This window comes from Dunckerocampus dactyliophorus, chromosome 20, assembly GCF_027744805.1.
Source record: "Dunckerocampus dactyliophorus isolate RoL2022-P2 chromosome 20, RoL_Ddac_1.1, whole genome shotgun sequence".
Classification (NCBI taxonomy): Eukaryota; Metazoa; Chordata; class Actinopteri; order Syngnathiformes; family Syngnathidae; genus Dunckerocampus; species Dunckerocampus dactyliophorus.
This window is the reverse complement of record NC_072838.1, coordinates 15,845,863-15,868,360: the sequence shown is the minus strand read 5'-3', so window position 1 is coordinate 15,868,360 and position 22,498 is coordinate 15,845,863. Positions and strand designations below refer to the sequence as shown.

General features: G+C 40.8%; 2 protein-coding genes across 2 annotated transcripts; both read right to left on the bottom strand.

Moving 5' to 3' along the window:
- Positions 1-58: 58 nt before the first annotated feature.
- txlna (taxilin alpha) lies at positions 59-5,923 on the bottom strand. Its single transcript, XM_054763839.1, has 10 exons — positions 5,781-5,923; positions 4,740-5,154; positions 4,568-4,659; positions 4,314-4,484; positions 3,142-3,336; positions 2,950-3,069; positions 2,791-2,865; positions 1,406-1,498; positions 1,240-1,335; positions 59-1,003 (listed from the first exon to the last, which is right to left on the bottom strand). The coding sequence occupies exons 2-10, from the start codon at positions 5,143-5,145 to the stop codon at positions 719-721; spliced, it is 1,533 nt and encodes a 510-aa protein (XP_054619814.1). The 5' UTR covers positions 5,146-5,154; positions 5,781-5,923; the 3' UTR covers positions 59-718.
- A 230-nt stretch (positions 5,924-6,153) lies between these two features.
- kpna6 (karyopherin alpha 6 (importin alpha 7)) lies at positions 6,154-21,457 on the bottom strand. Its single transcript, XM_054764312.1, has 14 exons — positions 21,138-21,457; positions 19,120-19,253; positions 18,938-19,030; positions 12,352-12,451; positions 12,171-12,265; positions 11,964-12,095; positions 11,788-11,876; positions 11,611-11,710; positions 11,180-11,343; positions 11,033-11,111; positions 10,818-10,943; positions 10,620-10,747; positions 10,344-10,525; positions 6,154-10,068 (listed from the first exon to the last, which is right to left on the bottom strand). Exons 1-14 carry the CDS (start codon positions 21,139-21,141, stop codon positions 9,881-9,883), a joined length of 1,614 nt encoding a protein of 537 aa, XP_054620287.1. The 5' UTR covers positions 21,142-21,457; the 3' UTR covers positions 6,154-9,880.
- Positions 21,458-22,498: the final 1,041 nt, after the last annotated feature.

Here is a 22,498-nt window from a genome sequence, read left to right as displayed (position 1 = left end):
AAAACAAAACAAAACAATTTCTAGACTCTAAAGATTTTTTATTTAACAAAAAATCAGAGCAAAAGAAAGGACAAGGAATATCTTTGGTTCCTTTACATGTTCAATGAGTTTAGTGAGACATGGGAGGAAGGATTTGTTTCCAGCGCTACACAAGAATTAGTATTTAGAGAAATAATGACCAGTCATGTGGAATAAAAACATTTTCAACTTGTCTCAATGATTACAACTTAGACCAGGATCGTGTGTGTTGACACAGCACGGTGGATATGATGAAGGTACATTCTAAGTGCTTTTCACTTCAAACTCCCACACAATCAACGCAATGTGTTGCATAGCGGTCCCTGAACACTGCAAAATGTGAACATTCATACTGGCCAATATTACTTGACATCCTTAGTGAGGTGGTGTTGACAATACTGCATGTTACTAAAGGACCTCAGTGTGTGTGTGTGTGTGTGTGTGTGTGTGTTATTGGCTCTGTAAGCATTAGTTTGTCAAAGGGGGGGTGAATGTAACATGAGTTAGCACTGCTGAGGTTTACACACATGCCAAGTAGTATTTTAATGATAATCTGAGGGCTGTGAGGCTATATTGCTGGAAACCATGTACCCTGTACCATGTGATTCACAGTCAATGCAGCTGCAATGTGCATGTAAATGAACAGGAAGTCCCCTGAAAGAAGTCACTGGTTCCTCCAGGAAATACAAATCAACACTGATCATTCCTGCATGGTGACAGGCTGCAGCGCGTCTGTGTTCTCTTCAGGGGTGTCAGGGCTGCTGGTGGCATCCAAGGCCTCGCCGCCACCTTCTGGCAGAGAGTTCGTCGGTGGAGGGGAAGGGGAGTCGGCCGCGGCGTCGGAGGCGGGTGCCTCTGAGATCCCGCTGAGGGTCTGTACTTTCTTGTTGAGTTCGTTGCGTTCCACTTTGAGGGCTCGCCGCAACTTCTCCAGCCGCTGCACTTTGCCCTGGAGGGCCTCGAAGTCACGGTCTCGTACGGCTTTCTGGGGAATTTTTACATAAAAAAAAAAAAAACTTTCTGGGGGAGGGGAAAATTATGACATTTTTTGGTGTTTCTACTGAAAAGGCTCCCAAAGGGACAGACAATGGGCACTTTTGTTTTATGATCTAGAAAATGGATTGAAAGTAGCTTGTTTAACGCTTGTCGCAGGGGAGATGCAACCCATTTAACTGTAGCGCTGGGCGGGAAGGGGACGATAGTTACCAAGTGATGCCTTACCTCCTCAGCCATCTCCACAAGAGTCTTGTTGCTGCTCTCCCACCTGGAGCGATACATGGCCGTCTCCTTCTCCAGCTTCTTGATCTTCTTGGTCATCTGTGAGCATTTAGAAAAAAAAAAGCAGTCAAGCGGGAGATGAGGGAGAGAGAAACCGACAACACCTCACCTTCTCCATCTCCTGCTTGAAGGTGGTGAACACCTCGTTGCTCTTGGACAAGGTGGTCTGGAACTCCTCAAACTTCTCCGTGTAGAGTGACAGCTGTGAAGGCACAGCACAAGGTGTCAGGTTTACTCAGGACATTTTCAAGTTATGTCACGCACTTCATACATTCCTCTGTGACCTTCATTCTTTGGAGTGTTTCTTCCTACACTTGTAAATTGCATTTCCCCACATTGTTTCAATGCGTATTACTCAGACATTTGATGTGCAGTCTGTGGCTAGAATTCATCTATGACAAATGCACCATAGAATATGAACACACCCACAGGTTACAGCCCAGCACGTCATTAGCACAACAAACTAGAGTTACAATGTTCATCAAATCTTCTCATTCGTCTCTCATCCTTGAATTGTCCAGCTGTCTTCATGTGTTTTCAGCTGACAAACAAATGCTGCCAAAGTCAAAAGACTTTCTGCAAACCGTGCAGTATGCCCTGTGTGTACATTTCCCAACACCCCTCTTAGCCAGTCCCTCAACTGGGGGTCTTCCATCCACTCACTTTTGACCTCTGACTGTCTTCCTGACATTGTCACTCACTCCTGTAATAAGAAGACGACACACACATTTCAAACAGTCTATTGCTGCCCATTTTTGATGTTGAGTCAACCTTGTCAAGCCTTTTGAATGCATTTGATTTGTTTAAAAGTTACAAAATGAAGTGAAACTGACTGATTGATATCTACGCTCATGTTGCCATCGTCATTTACACCAAGAGTGGGAATAAGAAATGTGCACATCTCTCTATTGCCATTGTAAGTTAACCAGCTAGTCTACATGAGATGCCATTCATTTCTAAAGGAATACTGAGTGAAAGCTGGACCATTAAGACAAACTGGAATTACTTTCCAGTCATTCCTGCTCTGCTGAAATCAGAGATATGTTGCATCTCACTGCACCCAGCACAGGCATGCCCATCATGCCTGTCAATCGACTGAGGACAGAACGGAGGCTGTGGACGCGGCAGAGGGAAAAACCTCACACATGCTGACCATTTTAAGCTTGCAGTCACTAGTTTTGTCTGTAGGCGCCAAGTCCTGACTTTACATCTTTGTGACAAAGTCAAGTGAAGCGCAAGAAGTGCAAATTTGATTGTCTGGTGTCGTCACGGCTAGAAGCAGCTGTACCTTTATGTTCCAGAAGACAAGTTGCCCACAGACATGCATGAACATAACTTTTAGCATGTTAGCATTCGCTCACTAGGCAGGGGGAGCATAAATCATTTGCCAGGATAACTTCACCGCTTCCAAGATTTGACCTTTTTCTCATTTTCCATTAATGGAAAATAAAGCAATCAGTCACGATAAAGATGCAAGGAATGGGAGAGGCTTACCTGCTGCTTGAGGTGACCTTCCTGCTGCTTCATCAGCTCGCACATCCGCTGAGACTCCACTGCCTCTTTCAGCAGCTGCGGGCACAGAGCGGGTTAGCAGCTAGCATTAGCAGTTAGCAGCCAAGTGTGTGTTGTGAACGCTTGCGTAATAAGAATTACAAAATCTTTCTCTCTGTCGTGGCGCTCCTCCGACTCTTTGAGCAGCTCCTGCGCCTGGTGAAGTTTGGTGTCCACCAGCTGCTGCTGCAGGTCCTTGTGCTTCACCACTTTGTCGATGTGCTGTCACACAACACCATCACAGTTGGCACCAATTTAGCCATCTTACTGCTGATACTGCAGTTAGTGACGCACCTCCTCCCGTAACTTGTACTGCTCGTAGAGCTTTTTGAGCTTCTCGGCCAGTTCCGTGTTTTCCTGCCGCAGGCTGGCGTTCCTCTCATTGTGCTGCTCCATCTGCACCTGGATGTCATTGAGCGTCACCTGGAAATGAGATGTTACTTCCTTTCTTTTCTCCTCCTCCAGACGGGTCCTCTGGATGCCTTCTTCCTGTGGAGACAACAGGATGGAAATATTAGTTCACATTAATACAACATTTATTAATAAAGACAGAAATAAACTTTTTTTTTTTTTTTTAAATCTCCCCACTATGGTGTTTAAAACCCATGAATACATTGGAGGGGGAAGCACAGAATAATAATAAATAGTAGTAAAGTAAAAATATAGATAAACATGTTAAGTCAATGTGAATGTATAGATATATTTTATTTAGAAAAAAGTAACAATGAGGAAAGAAGTTGTAGCAATAAGAGTAATGTTGCAATATGACAAAAATATATAATATATATTTTTTGCAAGATTGGTTTTTCCAATATTACAAGACAAAATATGTAGATAAATGTATTTATTTGTAATGTCCCAGGAATAAAAGTAAAATTACAAAAATAGAGCTGCAATTTTTCCACAAAGATTTTAATACTACGAGAATATAAAGTTACATTAGAAAGAAATTAGTCATAATAATTATTAGTTATAAGGATAAGTTTGAAGAAAAACTATTTATAAAAATCTAAAATAAAAACACATTTGACTAACAAAAACTATTTTTTTGAGAATCAAAGTTGTAATATTCCATCAAGTTGTATTTTTTAATATTGGAAATGTTGTAGTGGGTTAGCATGTTGGCCACACAGGCAGGAGATCAGGAAGACCTGGGTTTGAATCTCCCCTGGGGCATCTCTGTGTGAAGTTTGCATGTTCTCCCCGTGCGTGTGTGGGTTTTCTCCGGGTACTCCGGTTTCCGCCCACATTAAAAAAAACATGCATGTTAGGTTAATTGTCTAAATTGTCCATAGGTATGAATGTGAGTGTGAATGGAAGATGTGCAACGGAGATTAGAACCCAGGTCTTCTCGATCTCCTGACTGTGTGGCCAACATGCTAACCAGTCAGCCACCGTGCGGCCGTCTCTAGAAACGTGTCCAGTACCAGTGTATTAAGAGTCATAATTTTAGTGTTTGCTTGCACCTTGAGTGTGCGATTGTGTCTCTGCAGCTCCCTGCAGAGACTCTCTAGTTTGCTGCGAGCCAGAATGGCCTTGCTGTGTTCGTTCCTCAGGTTGTCCTTCTCCTGCACCAGCTGCGTCTGCTTCTTCTGCAGCGCTCGCATCTGCTTCTGGCTATCGCGGTGCTCTTCCAGCTGTAATACACATGGAATTCACTGACAAACAGACATCATAAAGTCTTGATGAAATGCTCAGAAAGGCAGCAGAAAGCTCTCACCAGTTCAGCATACTTTTTACAGAGGCCTGCTAGTTTATCCTCTGGTGTGCTCAGTGTGTTGAGAGTTTGCATGAGGAGTGTGATTTCTTTGCCTGCATAAAAAACCCCCCAACAAAAACATTCATAGATATTTCACACTTACAAACTAAACAAGACGACAACTGCTCCTCACCTAGACCCTTCACTTTTTTCTTCTCCTGTGTCTTCTTCTGTTCCTTCTCACCTCCGCTGCCACCCTTGGATTTGCTCGGCTTGTCATCCTCTTTCTCCACCCCGTTTAGCTCAGGACTGTGCGACTGGCCATTGGCAAGGGCGCCAGCATCGTCGGAACGGCTCTGTCTGCAGTAGATGCTGAGGATGTCCTCCAGCTGCCGGCTCAACTCGTCAGCCTTGTCGCATTGAGAGTGAGCTAACGTACCTTCACTCACTGCCTCGTCGCCCCCAGGTGGTGTTTGGGACTTTTTAGGGCCGCTGTCCAGTCTGTCCTTTGCAATTGCGGGTGACTCCGTTCCCTCTATGGCAAATGGAGCATCCTCATTGCATGAGGCGACCGACTCTTCCGTGTCTTGCTTCTTCATATCCAGTTTCTGTTAAAAAAAATAAATCTGGGATCGATACAGTATTTGAGCCCGTACTCTCACAAAAACCCTGCTATCACTTCATCCTTACAGATAAATACACTGTATTTACTGTAGATGCAAATGTAACTAACATTAACGTGTCAAACTACTTAGTGACGTTCAAATATCAAACTGATGAAGGCAATGAGTGACTTACACCCGTACATAACTGCTAATGTAACCACTAAACGATATGCTATAAAATGACAAAACAGCAGCACGTAAATGTAACACTGGTGGGTTGTTTACAGCTGAGGAAATAATACAAAGTGAAACTTCCGACGATGTAGCTTACTCGCAAAACAAAGTCTCACGTATACGCCAAAACATTACCTGTCACGTATGCGGCCCTTATATGGTGTATTTTATTACTTTACTATAACGTATAAATCTAAGTTGGCAGGCTGTAATGTACAATTTAACCTCGCTTTTTTGCTTCGCTATTCACTAGCTAACACAAGCTAGCATAAGCTAATACTGGATAGCTAACACTGTGGGCTAACTTAGCGTCGGTGGCAAAGTAATTTAATTCATTAAAATATGACATCGATTTAATGAACACGAATGAACGTTATGTTTGAACTATATCCAACCTTTGTAGATGATATTGCACTTGTTTTCCTGTTGAGTCAATGGCTGTGAGGAACGTGAGGTTAGACAGGTTACACTTCCGGTTTTAACTTCTGCTTCGTTTTTAGTTATAAAGGCGCTTTTTGTAGTACATCAGTGTTCCGCCATCTGCAGGATTTACAATGTATTACACGTATAAAATTAGTATATGAAAAAAAGAAAATCTCAATCTCAAAAAGAAAAAAAGGAAACAAAGATGTTTGGAGATTGCTGAGAATATTATTTTGTTGCGAAAGGTGACAGTAAATAGCCAAAAATATTTAGAATAGGTTAAATTACACAATTTAAAAACAAGAGTATGCTCAAAAACGTTTTTTTTCATAATTTTATTTTCATACAGTAATTTAATACCATTACATATTTTATTGACATGTATTTTTCCCCATGTTCATGTTTGTGTGTCATGTTCACTTGAAGTGTTTTCTTGTCACTCATTCATACCGTCGGTTAAGTCAAGTCGAGTCACAGTTTAAGAGAGATGGGGTTATTTTGGAGCAAATGGAAACAAACAGGGAAAAGGATAGAGAAAATAAATAAAAAGAAATGAAAAGGACCAGAGTAGAAAAGATGAGGACTGGTCAGTGATGTTATACATGAAAAGTAGTATACAAACATTGTAAACATTTGCAGCGTTAGACGACATGATGTGACTAAGCCAAGCGTGGCGTTGTTTTGTGATACATACGCCAACAGTTTCTGTAGGACGGAAGACATATAAAGTCATATTTGGGAATTTTTTTTTTGTAATGACTATTCCATCTTGAACATGATTTCATGATTAGGCAGCTTTTTCTTTTTAATCTAAACACAATTATCCAAAAATATATCTCAGAATATCCCGATCAGGAAAAAAAAAGCCTATTTTCCTGTGACATATTCCAAATGCCCACTTCTCAGAAGTGATTACAATTATGTGAATCCCTGTCAATGTATCAGAACATACATATAATACCTTTTCATGTAAATCACTGCATTTATGAATCCCAGATTTTTTTATAACTTAGAAAAACGTCAAGTATGAGCAGATGTCATCTCTGCCTCAAGAGGGCCTCATGTTGTTTTTTTAAAAATATATATTGCAGTCTCGGAGGTTTTCTTTGTGTGTTCATCAACTCCTTAACCCATAAATGAAGCAAAAGGAGCAAGTGTGACTTAGAATGGCCTGCAGAAAGCTCCCATTGTGACAAGGTGCTGGGAAGTAAACGTCACAGCCTTAAAATTGGGAAGATAAACTTTGGTAAACTTGAAGGAAAGCGCCTGAAATTGTTCACTTAACTTGCAGCATGTGTAAAGAGAGGACTGGCTGCAGACTCATTCCCAATACAGTGGTTTGCACTCCACTATATGACAGTGAAAGCCATTGCTAGACTGCAATATACTGAAGCGGGGCTAGCTGGAAAGACTAGTTAAATGCATCACTTCTTATTCAGGTGCCCACAGAAAAGAAAGCCATCTTTTCCAATGGCAAAATAATGTAACTTAAAAAAAGGTAAGGAAAATAGAGCAGCAATGTTGTTTTTTTTTGCACAATATGTGCACATTCAAGTAAATAAAAGATATATATTTATATAAAAAGAAAAGATAAATCTATAGGTCCAAGAAGGATATATAAGAACCTCCAGTCTTTGTTGGTCAGATTGGCACTTTTGTGAAAAGGAGTGCAGTTTTGCGGAAATTAAACACCTTCCTGATTCTTTAAACATTGCAATTTTTCCATGAAATCAAAGACTTCCTTGATGAATCCTGCTCTGCACATTTGTCATGTAGAGATGCTGTTGATGCTCAATTATTATCATTAGTGTATGTCTTCAAAGAGCGCACATGTTCTGTGGAGAACATCTCAAGAAATGACAGCTTCATCGTTGCTATGGTAAGTCAATGTGGATGTTGATGAAAGGGATGTTTGGTATCCAACAAGTCCTCCACAGAACAAGAGGCTCTCTGGACTCTGATGGGGGACCAAGTCACAGAGTCAAGCAAACGAGCTGTTCCTCACACGGTGCCACTCAGTCATCAAACATCACACCACAACGCTTCCACTCCGTTACGAGCCTCCACACTGACCCCCGACCCCGGCGAGCCAAGGGTCAGCGTTCACACGGCTCATTCAAATCAACAAAAGTCATAGTGGCTAAAAGCAAGGACCAAAAACAGTTTCCATATGAAATAACCAGACCTTGGATGAAGGTCTGAAAATTAAGTACAATTACAAGAAAAAAAATCATAATCTTACCATAAAATAAAAGTTAGAAGAAAAGCTGCATGTTTTCAGAATAACCGAAAAAAAAAAAACCCCAAAACAAATAACCAAATTTGTTTATATGCACTTACAGTGAGTATTTGGGTAACACTGGAAAAAAATGTAGCCGGTGTAGAATGAAGTTGTAATACTCAGAAAATCATCATACTACTACGAAGAATTAAAATAGGATTTTTTTTTATCAGAAGTATGATTAGGCTCACACACAAAAAAAGTAATGAGCATGTTACATTACAACCTGTTGTCATTTGAATGTCAAAATTCCCACCTGACAAAATCAACAGTCTAGGACTAGCATTGTTTGTGAAAGTTATACTGAAGTGGAACCTGACAATACTCTCATTTTACCACTTCAATCTTGCAAAAATTGACTTAATTCTATAAAAAAAAAAAAAGACTTATCTTGTAAAGCTGCATCTTTATTTTGTGTAATATTACAACTTTTTTCCTTGAAAAATGACCAATTGAGTCTTATCATTTCTGCACTTCATAGCATTTTTTTTTTCACCAGTGGTCTTAATACACCTTTGTAGTTTCGGATTAATAAAGATTTGGCTTTTTATTTGAACTAAATTTTATTTGGCAAAGAACAAAAAAGTATGCCAATTCACTAACTTAAAGACTGGAAACTTAAAAAAAAAAGAAAAGATCTTGCTAGTAGCCACTCATCAGTGTGATGTGTGCGTGTACAGTGTGCTGGTGTTGTATGCAAGTGTGTGTGTGTGTGTGTGTGTGTGTGTGCGTGCGCAAACAAATACATGAATATCAATGCAGATAATTTTACCCGATTGAAACTACACTTTTGAATCACCGCTGTCTGAGACACATCCACCACCGTGGCATGAAGAGGAAGAAAGGGGCTACGTAACACAAGCTCATAACAGAACCGTGTCAATGGTCTCACTGGTGTACATCCCATTTAGTACATGACACCATCTCTACACCATTAGTAGTTGACCACCCGACTCCTGCTACCTGCTTGGTGGCTGAGGATGTGCAGAGACAGTGTGCGACAAAACACCATGCAATACATGCAGCAGATAGGGAGGGGGCAGCATGTTTCCACTGCAATTTCCCTTTCTGTAAATATGGATTGCTTGTATTGCTGCCCCCTCTTTCCTCACCCCCAGCTTTTGCCTTGTTAGATCACCTCCTAATTTAAATGAACTCTTATTATTAATAACACAGCACACTACGAACATTTGATCTCTAACTTTACCACCTTCAGGAACCCTGATATTTCTAGAACTTTGAACCTCGCCCGTTGTCATTCTCAAGTGCAGATTCATTCTACATTTTTTTCCCACCAGCACCCCTCCACACACAAAAAAATCCCCATTAAAACAACAACAACAACAACAAAAAAAAACAAAGATACATGTTAGTTTGTGTCCCCTCCCGCATTGGATTGTGTGTAGATTGATCCCTCCCTTGGGAACATCAGCCTCTCTGACAAGAAAATAAAGCAAAATTCCTATGTGTTTAGGGTAGAACATTAAAAAAAGAAAATATACTTTTAAGTACATTTGTTAAATTGCACTATGTCAGGCTGATATCAAGGAGGTGAGCGTCTTTCCTCAAAGTAGGAATGTCCCATTTGGAAAAGAAAATAATAAAATGTCTATAAATATTTGTATCATTACTGCCACAAACAGATCCCGCCCCCAAAAACGTGGCAGCAAGATGTGTGTGTGCGCTGTAAGTCGGGGTATGGCTGGTTTCAGATCAGCGATAGAGAACAGAGGCATGACACCTAGAAATCGCTACACCAGCTCCCAAATCAAATGAGACAAATCTTATCCTTTACAGTTGGAAGCCCTCCATGGGCGCCTCCTGCTGGGGAAAAAGGAACTGCTGATTGGCCTGGTCCACTTGAGGGGCCAGACTGGTGTCCTCGTCCTCCACTCCGAAGTAATGCTCGATGAGGTCGAAGGCCTTCTGGTAGATCTCCTGGTTCTCGTGGCTCTGGAGGAACTCTATCTTGTCCAGACCTGCACCAGGGAGACACTGTACTGAATGTATCCGTTGGAAAGAGTTCACAAACAACAATGATGGAGAATGTGGACATCCAGTGTGTAAAAAGATTGCATTTTATCCAAGATCAGAGTGATGGAGCATAATACTGCAACAGGGCAAACTATGTTAGCATGTGTGTTTATTTGCTTGGGAACCTGGCTTTAGAAAAGCCTCAGTAGTGGGCCAAGTATGTACTGTGCAGTGGAAAATAGGCAATACAATGTTGTGTACTGCATGTCCTGCACGGTACCATATGCTTCTTCAATGTGGCTGCAGTACGGATTGACTCCCGTGCTGTTCTCCTGCTTGGCCTCCTGCTCGCCCAGTCGCAGGATATTCTCCAGGCCATTGAGGGCCACCTGAACAATCTTAGAGTCCATCACGATGAGCAGATCACAGAGCGGTTTGATACAGTTCAGGTTCACCAAATACCTAAAATGATAACACCAAAAAACATTTGCAGTTAAACCCAATGAGAGGTTAATACTTGTAGGTGAGTTTATTTAAAGATAATCTTGTAAAAAACCTGATCTGTTCCGGCGTTCCTCCAGAAGTGGCATTCGAGATTGCCCAGGCGGCCTCTTTCCTGGTCCTGAACTCGGCTTTTTGTAGAATTTCAATAAGCACCGGGAAGATGTTAGCATCAATAACCGTCTGTAGATAATAATGACCAAACATCAGAGCTGAAGAACCACAAGTACCACCAGTGTGTGCTGGGTCACACCTGTATCTGTGCTCGATTCCCTGCTGTGATGTTGGAGATGGTCCAGCAGGCTTCTTTGCGGATGGACTCTTTGGCGCTGCTGAGAAGGTGCAGCAGACAAGGCAGGGCAGAGCAGTTCAACACCACCTGTTCACAGCGATAAAATCTTAACAAAAGCAGCTGTAAAATGATACATCATTTTAAGGCCGGGGCCTGTTCTTTCTTCAGACTCCCACCTGTGTCTGGATGTCATCTCCTGTCACAATGTTCCCCACTGCTCTCAAGGCAGGAGAGGCCACCTTGTAGTCTGCGTGCCTGCAAACAGGAGGTGTGTTAACAGGATGGGAATTTCACCAGTGCGACGTGTCGTGATGTGGCCTTACATGAGCAGCTCTATGAGGCGCCTGCAGACTCCGGAGTCGATGACAGCCTGGATTTTGTCGTTGGTGCCGTCTGAGAGGTAGGAGAGCGCCCAGCACGCATCTGCCAGCATGTCTGGGTCGCTGCTAAATAAAAGTCTGGAGAGTACCGGGAGACAGGGCGACACCTGGAAGCATGGTGTATATTTGTGAGAAGGATCATTCATATATCTCTGCAGACACCCAGTGGCATTAACATCCCTCTTAAAAAGGATAACAATGCTGTGTTTTGAAACTTGTGCATTAACAGTGTGTCTGTGGGGAACCCCCTGATGTAAATTTTTAGACTGTTTTTTTCTGGCAGAATATATTTACTATGTTTTACACAAGATCTGTGCAGTTGTGCCCAATAAAGAATCCAAAAACGCTTGCTGTGTTTGATTCATGGCAACAACCTTTTCAAAAGCAGGTGGAGGGTTTTTTCCTCTGCAGAGATTAGACAGAGCCCACACAGCGTTCCTGGTCATGGTCAGTCTTGTGGATTTAGTCAGGAGCCTGCAACAGCAAAGACAAAAATGTCATTAAATAGATCTAGAATTTATCTCAAAGTTATGTGTCAGTCGTCATTTTACATTAATAAAGGTGGAAGGATGTTGCAGTTTAGCACATAATCCCTGCACACAGCACTGTCCCCTGCGATATTCCCCAGTGCCCACACAGCCTGAAGGACAAAATAAAACACACACACACAAAACAAGTTAACTTGGGCACAACCAGTATAAGGCGCAATACACTACACACGACTTACCTGCTCCTGGACATCCTCAAAGTCAGAATTTAGTAGCTCGATGAAGATGGGCACAGCTCCAGCTTCAATGACTGTCTTGGTCTGCATGGACGTGCCTGATGCAATGTTTGTGAGAGCCCAGGCAGCTTCAAACTGCACACACGAGTGCAATAAATGCATCCATTAAACCCGTCTCTCTTCATGTCTCGCCACTCTGTTTACACTCACCTGTAGTGTGCAGTTGCTGTTCTTCTTTAGGAACTCCACAAACCTCTCCACCACTCCAGCCGTGTTTATAACTTCATTAATAGGAGGGTTAGGCTCTGGAAGAAAGGAACAAGGAAAATGGGCTAACCTTTTTTTTTGGTTCCCTTCATGATGACCTCATATAAGTTCTACTACAGAATACCTTTAGAAAGAAGTTTCCTAAACTTTTGTGTCGTGGCAAGCTGAAGCTCCGGGTCCTCGGAGAAAAGCATCTCTACCATGTCTCTGGTGATGACACCTTCCTGGCACACACACGCACAATGGTTGAGCATTGCAACCTCTACAATAACAATGTTTCACCTTTGAGTGTTGCAATCTCACAACACTTTCTCCCGTAGGAAATAATACAATCTGATTTTATCAGGGTCAAACTACAACCTCTGGCAAAAATTATGGAATCACCAGTCTCGGAGGATGTTCATGCAGTTGTTTAAATTTGTAGAAAAAAAGCAGATCACAGACATGACACAAAACTAAAGTCATTTCAAATGGCAACTTTCTGGCTTTAAGAAACACTAAAAGAAATCAAGAAAAAAAGATGTGGTAGTCAGTAACAGTTACTTTTTCAGACCAATCAGAGGGAAAAAATTACGGAATCACTCAATTCTGAGGAAAAAATTATGGAATCACCCTGTAAATTTCCATTCCCAAAACTAATACCTGCATCAGATTAGATCTGCTCGTTAGTCTGCAGTTAAACAGGAGTGATCACACCTTGGAGAGCTGTTGCACCAAGTAGACTGACATGAATCATGGCTCCAACACAAGAGATGTCAATTGAAACAAAGGAGAGGATTATCAAACTTCTTAAAGAAGGTAAATCATCACGCAATGTTGCAAAAGATGTTGGTTGTTCACAGTCAGCTGTGTCTAAAATCTGGACCAAGTACAAACAACATGGGAAGGTTGTTAAAGGCAAGCATACTGGTAGATCAAGGAAGACATCAAAGCATCAAGACAGAAAACTTAAAGCAATATGTCTTGAAAACAGAAAATGCACAGCAAAACAAATGAGGAACAAATGGGAGGAAACTGGAGTCAACGTCTGTACCCGAACTGTAAGAAACCGCCTAAAGGAAATGGGATTTACATACAGGAAAGCTAAACGAAAGCCATCATTAACACCTAAACAGAAAAAAACAAGGTTACAATGGGCTAAGGAAAAGCAATCGTGGACTGTGGATGACTGGATGAAAGTCATATTCAGTGATGAATCGCGAATCTGCATTGGGCAAGGTGAACTTTTGTTTGGTGCCGTTCCAATGAGATTTATGAAGACGACTGCCTGAAGAAAACATGCACATTTCCACAGTCATTGATGATATGGGGCTGCATGTCAGGTAAAGGCACTGGGGAGATGGCTGTCATTACATCTTCAATAAATGCACAAGTTTACGTTGACATTTTGGACACTTTTCTTATCCCATCAATTGAAAGGGCGTTTGGGGATGATGAAATCATTTTTCAGGATGCAAAAACTGTGAAAACATTCCTTGAAGAAAGACACATAAGGTCAATGTCATGGCCTGCAAATAATCCGGATCTCAATCCAATTGAAAATCTGTGGTGGAAGTTGAAGAAAATGGTCTAACCTGCAAAGCTGATCTGGCAAAAGCAATCAGAGAAAGTTGGAGCCAGATTGATGAAGAGTACTGTTTGTCACTCATTAAGTCCATGCCTCTGAGACTGCGAGCTGTTATAAAAGCCAGAGGTGGTGCAATAAAGTACTAGTGGTGTGTTTGAAGTATTCTTTTGTTGTTGTTTTTTTCATGATTCCATAATTTTTTCCTCAGAATTGAGTGATTCCATAATGTTTTCCCTCTGATTGGTCTAAAAAAGTAACTGTTACTGACTACCACATCTTTTTTTCTTGATTTCTTTTAGTGTTTCTTAAAGCCAGAAAGTTGCCATTTGAAATGACTTTTGTTTTGTGTCATGTCTGTGATCTGCTTTTTTTCTACAAAATTAAACAACTGAATGAACATCCTCCGAGACTGGTGATTCCATAATTTTTGCCAGGGGTTGTATGTGGTAGGTAGTATTTTCACATTCAGGTATGAAAAATAAAGTTTAGTACTCTTAATAGCAATGCATAAATGTAAGTTTAATGATGAGGGTGACCAATTTTTTACATTATTAAAAGTCAACTAAGTGTAAAAAGAAGTTAACACGTCTTAATTAAAACACTGTACCATAACTTTATAAGTAACAAAGCAGACTGATAGCTTTTTTGTCTTGCCATCAATAAATATGCAACAAGATCATTAAAATCCCAAATACTATATCATTTACTTTATTGGATCTCTAGTTATTTCTTCCATTTTTTTCCCTGAAAACTCTACCTTAACTTTACAAGTAATGGAGTGTACATATATTTACATATTGATGTCTTTCAGTTTGTTCTGTTGAAAAATAAATATAACAAAATAAATGAATGAATAATTTGATCCTTAAATAACATTTGAATAATTATTAACTCGGAGTAATTATTATTATTATTTTTTTCAATAAGTTTGACACAAAAAAGGGCATCAGAATTCATATACAGTGGTGTGAAAGTGTTTGCTCCCTTCCTGATTTTTTTTTGGGGTTTTCCATGTTTGTCACGCTTAAATGTTTCAGATCAAACAAATTTAAATATTAGTCAATGACAACACAACTGAATACAAAATGCAGTTTTTAAAATGAAAAGCTTATTATTAAGGGAGAACACCCCCCAAACCTACATGGCCTTGTGCAGAAAAAGTGATTGCCCCCTAAACCTAACAACTGGTTGGGCCACCCTTAGCAGCAACAAAGCGTTTGCGATAACTTACAATGAGTCTCCTACAGCGCTCTGGAGGAATGTAGGTCCACTCATCTTTGAAGAATTGTTGTCATTCAGCCACATTGGAGGGTTTTCCAGCATGAAGCGCCTTTTTAAAGTCATGCCACAGCATCTCAATAGGACTCAGGTCAAAGTCTTCTTTTTGTTTTTCTTCAGCCATTTAGAGGTGGACTTGCTGGTGTTTTGGATCATTTTCCTGCTGCAGAACCTAGGTTGGTTTGAGCTTGATTTTTTGGTAGAATTCATGGTTCCATTTGTCACAACAAGTCTTCCAGATCCTGAAGCAGCAAAACAGCCCCAGGCCATCATACTACCACCACCACATTTAACTGCTGGTATGGCGTTACTTTTACGCCAGATGTAATGGGACACACATCTTACAAAAAGTTCAACTTTTGTCTCACCAGACCACAGAGTATTTTCCCCAAAGATCTTGTAGGGCCCTATAATTTTGGCGTTAACGGAATCGCGGAATTGGCCAATAAAAACGGAATCTACTGTTAAATGCGTAACCTCGTGGAAATTGACAGTGTGAATGAAATGCTGTAACAGTGAGGAGAAGGGACGCGAATGTGGGGAAATATTTCCCTTGCGGACCGCTCATTCATCGCGGCGAGTCCTCACAAACACTAACCAGCCCCCTCCTGAACTAAACATGTCGAGGCGGCAACCGGAAACAATGGCTATGTCGGCGGAAAAATTTGGAAACTCTTGTCACCGAGCGTGAGCTCGCTTACAGCAATAGCCAGTGTAAGCTAACTGGTTTAGTTTAGTTACGTGGCGCATACTAATGCGGCTGTGTGTGTGCCACTCAAGACTGTATGAGTTGCGCTTTAGTGCTTGTTAATGTGACCGTGCGTTTTAGGTTGGCCGCTGACTTTGCGCAAGTTGTGTGTGAAATAGGGATGACAGCCACAGCTGCAAGAGGCACTCGGATACCTAACTCACTTAGCAAAGGTCAAAGCATTTTCAACACACATCACATTTCCAGACTTCAAAATAAGAGCGGCGCACATCCCTGGCTAATAGTGGTAATAAAAGTAGGGTGTAATTAAAAAAAAAAAAAGCTTACATTAATAAAGCTATTACAATTGCATCTGCAACTACAGTGGTATGAAAAAGTATCTGAACCTTTTGGAATTTCTCACATTTCTGCATAAAATCACCATCAAATGTGATCTGATCTTTGTCAAAATCACACAGATGAAAAAACTCTGTCTGCTTTAACTAAAACCACCCAAACATTTATAGGTTTTTATATTTTAATGAGGATAGCATGCAAACAATGACAGAAGGGGGAGGAATAAGTAACTGAACCCGCTGCCTAAGGAGACTTAAAGAGCAATTGAAACCAATTTTTACCAAACAATTCAAGTCAGGTGTGTGCCCAATCACTGATGAGTGGTTTAAAGCTGCCCTGCCCACTATAAAACACACAGAATTGGTAAGAATTGTCTTGATGAGAAGCATTGTCTAATGTGCACCATGGCTCGCTCAAAAGAGCTGTCTGAAGACCTGCGATCAAGAATTGTCGATTTGTATAAAGCTGGGAAAGGATACAAAACCATCTCTAAAAGTCTGGATGTTCATCAATCGACAGTCAGAGAAGTTGTCTACAAATGGCGAGAGTTTGGCACCGTTGCTTCTCTCCCAACGAGTGGCCATCCACCAAAGATGACGCCAAGAGTTCAGCGCAGAATCCTCAGAGAGGTAAAAAAAGAACCCTAGAGTGTCTGCTAAAGACTTACAGAAATAACTGGCACAGTCCAATATCTCTGTGCACACATCAACTATATGTAAAACAATGGCCAAGAATGGTGTTCATGGGAGGACTCCACGGATGAAGCCACTGCTGTCTAAAAAAACATTGTTGCTCGTTTAATGTTCGCAAAAAGGCACTTGGACACTCCACAGAAGTTTTGGCAAAATATTTTGTGGACTGATGAAACCAAAGTTGAATTGTTTGGGAGGAACACACAACGTCATGTGTGGAGGAAAAATGGAACAGCTCACCAACATCAACACCTCATCCCCACCATGAAGCATGGTGGAGGGTGCGTCATGGTTAGGGGCTGTTTTGCTGCCTCAGGGCCTGGACAACTTGCAATCATTCATGGAAAAATGAATTCAAAAGTTTATCAGGATGTTTTGCAGGAAAACCTGAGGCCGTCTGTCAGACAGTGGAAGCTAAAACGAGGATGGATTCTGCAACAAGACAATGATCCAAAACACAGAAGTAAATCAACTTCAGAATGGTTTCAGAAGAACAAAATACATGTTCTGGAGTGGCCAAGTCAAAGTCCACACTTGAACCCCATTGAGATGCTGTGGCATGACCTCAAGACAGCGATTCATGCCAGACATCCGAGGAATCTGACTGAACTACAGCAGTTTTGTAGAAAAGAATGGGCCAAGGTTAGTCCTGATCGACGTGCCAGACTGATCTGCAGCTACAGGAAGTGTCTGGTTGAAGTTATTGCTGCCAAAGGGGGGGCCACAAAATATTAAATGTGAGGGTTCAGTTACTTATTCCCCCCCCCTTCTGTCATTGTTTGCATGCCATCCTCATTAAAATATGAAAACCTATAAATGTTTGGGTGGTTTTAGTTAAAGCAGACAGAGTTTTTTCATCAGTGTGATTTTGACAAAGATCAGATCACATTTGATGGTGATTTTATGCAGAAATGTGAGAAATTCCAAAAGGTTCAGATACTTTTTCATACCACTGTACGTCTTCTTTAACAAGTATGGATACGATCGTTTGATGAGGATTTTGTAGCAATGAAAAGTTAGCTACATCCGTTTCTAAAATGCTGGACAAAATTGTCCAATGATGTATTGCATCAATAAATGTAAGACGTGTTACATTTTTTTTTATTTATTGATTCATTCATTGATTTTATTCACTGACACAAAAAACAATCTATGGTGATAAAATAAGTGTAAAAAGTAAAAAACGGAATTTAGGAAATTATGTTCTTTTTGTTCAGCAGTGGTTTTCGTCTTGGAACTCATGCAGGCTATTTTTGCCAGGTGTCTTTCTTATGGTGGAGTCATGAACACTGACCTTAACTGAGGCAAGTGAGGCCTGCAGTTCTTTGGATGTTGATGCGGGGTCTTTTGTGATTTCTTGGATGAGTCGTTGCTGCGTTCTTGCGGTCATTTTGGTTGGCCGGCCACTCCTGGGAAGGTTCACCACTGTTCCATGTTTTCGCTATTTGTGGATAATGGCTCTCACTGTGGTTTGCTGGAGTCCCAACGCTGTAGAAATGGCTTTATAACCTTTTCCACACTGATAGATCTCAATTACTTTCTTTCTCATTTGTTTCTGAATTTCTTTATCTCTCCGCATAATGTCGAGCTTTTGAGGATCTTTTGGTCTAGTTGACTTTGTCAGGCGGGTCCTACTTAAGTGATTTCTTGATGGAGAACAGGTGTGGCAGTAATCAGGCCTGGGTGTGGCTAGAGAAATTGAACTCAGGTGTTATAAACAACAGTTAAGTTATGTTTTAACAGGGGGTGGGGGCAATCACTTTTTCCACACAGGGCCATGTAGGTTGTATTTTTTTTCTCCCTTAATAATAAAAAGTTTCATTTAAAAACTGCATTTTGTGTTGTCATTGACGAATATTTAAATATGTTTGATGATCTGAAATATTTAAGTGTGACAAACATGGGAAAAAAAAAAACAGTAAGGGGGCAAGCACTTTTTCACTCCACTGTATGTATGTGTTGGTGTGGGATTATGCTGACTGATTATGTGTAACTTCAGAAGTGCTTCAAACCCCCCATACATTTCGAAATTGTGAATTATACAATCTCGGGTGTGTTCCTTTTCTATCCCAAACTACTGAATTGAAAACAAGTAAATCTGCTGTGTGCGGGGCATAAAGAAACTCACAGTTACTGGTAGACTCATGTGCGAGTCCACTAGGGGACTCTCCAACATGGCTTCCTCTTCAGTGAGGGCGTCCACGTTCCTCCTTTTGAAGAGCTTTGGACAAAAAGGAGACAACTCTTGTCACAAATAGACGGCTATATTTGTACACACTGAGGTTCAAGATGTGTAAAGATTAGCCCTACCTGCTGCTCTCGTTTCTGCTTCCTGAGCTGGATGCCCTCCTCCTCTCTCCTGCGTCTCATCTCCTCTGGGTTGAGTGCTTTGTTCTTGTAGCGGTTCATCCGGGAGGTATCCTTGGCCGGACTGGTTGACGGCTCTGTTGGGCAACAGACACATAGAGAATGCTTTCATTTCGAGAAAGAGAACTAAGTGAATGGGGAAGATAGGGTAGTTGGCCAAAGTTGATACTTCTCCAAGAGCAGGACATCATGACGCTTGTAAACAACTAAATATAATAACGAGTGGCCATGAGTGGACAAGACAGCCTAAAAATACACACGCACACACACCCACACTCACAACCCGGCAACAAACACACACATAGCAAAACTATTCAGAAGAACAAAAGTCAGTTGAGTTAAATAGCAGAGTTTGCATAAACCGCTGCCCACGCAATGGACACAACTGACCATTCTCAGCATTTCTGCCGCCATGCCACCAGAGCATGGCACCAGGCAGGAAGCTGGGTTGTTGCCCGCGGCAACAGGGAGTGAATTCTGCCACCAACAGCAGAATGGTGCCAAACCTCAGAGTCAGAGGGCCTTAATCACAACAGCAGGCTATCTGAGTTTAAATGTCACAACAACTTTCCACACTGAGATCATATACTGGTTTAGGGGCATTAGCACCATAAAAAAAAAAGCTCAGAGGATATTAAACTTCAATCACACATTGGACTATAATGACAAAAAATGTCAGCTTAACAAAAAAAATGCTGGAAAAATATACATTAATATATCCTTACACTTTCAATTGGGCCATTCTGAAATATACATACAGAATTTTGATTTTTAGGGCCTTCAACTGCCACCGCGCCCAGTCTCGGGGCCGGCGCAGGAAGGAGAAATTTCTTTATTTTAACTGTTAGGCACTACGATGGGTCTCGTTCTACAACAACATAAATATTCATGCAGTTATATGATGTGCTGCGTCAGATTAACATCAGAAACTCAAAAAAGGGCTGAGAAACTGCTGTAAATATACCACAAATTATATTTTTAATAAATATTTCTTTCCACCTTAAACAAATCAATATTTTAAAACTACTTTTGCCTGAAATATACATATCAAATATTACTAGTATCTTGGGTATTTCAGCCATTTATTTGCAATTACTTAAATATATTTCCCAGAAAACAGCAAAAGGTGCTGCAGGCTGTGAAAGGGTATGGAGTAGTGCCATAATGTCTATTTTATGAAATGGCTTTTCCACTGCGACATTTCTGATGCAAGGAACAAAAGGTGTCGGTTTTAGTGTAGTGTTGCCATTTTAGGCTGATTTTAGAGACAGAAGACAATTCTACATTTTAAAAATGAATAAACAGCCAAAATGGCTTGAAAATTACAAAAAAAAGAATGAAAAGAATGGCACAAATTGTACCCAGGATCTCTGTAGGGTTACATAGAAAGATTTCACACAAACATGCAGTGGTTCTAGCAATTTCTGGCAGATTAACTCCTCCCAATTGTTTAATTGTGGATTGCTATGATATGTTGTGATACATTATTAATGAGCATTACAGCCCTGTCCTGTTGTCACATGACCTGGTTTGAGCAGCGAGTTTGACAAGCCTCGTGACAATAACTGTCACCTATGCTCAACGTTGTACTTTGTATTGCATTTCAACCGTCTTGAATATACATGCAATGACTTAGACCGTCTTGAAAAATCACCAAATGTTTCATCAGTGGGAGCATTTGAGTAAAATAAACCAGCAATGAACGAAGGTGCTAGCATAACGTCAGCTGAGCTACAGTGTGCATGAACTGCGCCAATCATTCTAAACTGTTGACAGACGAGTACAATTACGATAAAAAGTCCACTTTAAACGTGTTAATAAAGGGTAACTCATGTAAACCGTCAAAAGTCCACCTGGTTGAGCTAGCAAGTACAGAATGTCAATTTCATAAGCATTACAGCTATGAGTTAGCAGAGAGCCCCAAGCGTACGTCTACATTCCAGCGTTACGACACAACTTACCCATTGTGCTCTATGTTTAGTTGTATGGCGCAGTGTAGTAAAAAAAAAAAACTAATCAAGTTTGAAGTCCTTTCTCTTTCCTTATGTTCAATAATTTGCTCCAGTAAGTTCGGCAATATGTCTGCCGGAGGCGGAAACCTTAATATAACGACCACTTCCTGCCAACAGGGGACGCCCCACATCCACAAACGGCCACATTCTTCCCTAATTATTCTTCACTAATTTGTCAAATGGTCTTTTCTTATGATTAGTGAAAATTCATTGCAATCCTATCGTTTGGATTTAGTCATTTCTTTGCAGCTTTGTGATTTTGGCCCCGCAAACAAGCAAAATATCCCAATTTCTTAATACCAGTCTGCCTTAGTCCAGTCTCACGAAATCACGCGAGACTTTCCCTTCAACATTATCGCACTCAGTGGCGACACTGACGCCTGCTGGTCATTTTAGAGAACTTATTTTCATAATTGACTAGGTTGCCACACTGTATCTAAAATATAATAAGATTTTAAATAAAACATAGCACAGATAAGAAAATGTAAAATGTTGTGACTTGTTAATCAAATTATAACAAACAACAATAACCATAATATATAATGATATGGTGTGATTTTTTGTAAGTTAAATAAAGTTAATTGAATCAATAATTACAATTTGAATTAAATAGTATGTGAATTCGTGTATTAACTTATAAATTAATTAATTAAAATGTGAAATATAACAATGGATAATTACCTGTATATTTATGTTTTTAATTTATGGCAGGATAAATCCTACAGTAAATTGGTGATTCTGGGCTCTATGCGGGACACTCAGGCTGGCTACAGCTGGTAAACACCACCTCATGCATTCACAGATGCATCAGAAGGGAGGAAGGACAACTCCCTTGGCTAAAAGCGAGTCCCACTCTGGCCATGACAGTGAGTTTCAAATAGAGCAAATTGTGCTGTGATGCTGCTGCCAATGTTTACCCTTCACAAGCTTGTGTGTGTTTCAATTCAGGGAAGCTTTTAGCCTCACCTGCACATAAGTGTGCTGAATTCTGGAGCCTTGGGTATATATTGGAAAATAAAGGCAAGGGAGAAGGTGGAGATACAGGATATGCACATAAAACACGATAACCAATGGGATGGCTCCACTCAGTGCTCGTTTCATCTGCATATCTCCATCTGTGGGAACAGTCATGGCTCCCTGGTGTTTTTAACAAATCAAACATTAGAGGTGGTTATTGCACATGCATGGTCAGTTTGCTTGTAAATTGCTGTGCTTTATTGCTATGCAGCGTTGTCCTCTGTAGAACGTGTCCCAGTGGGGCTTGCTTGTATATGAGATGCGCCTAAAACAGACAATAGGGGGCAATGTTG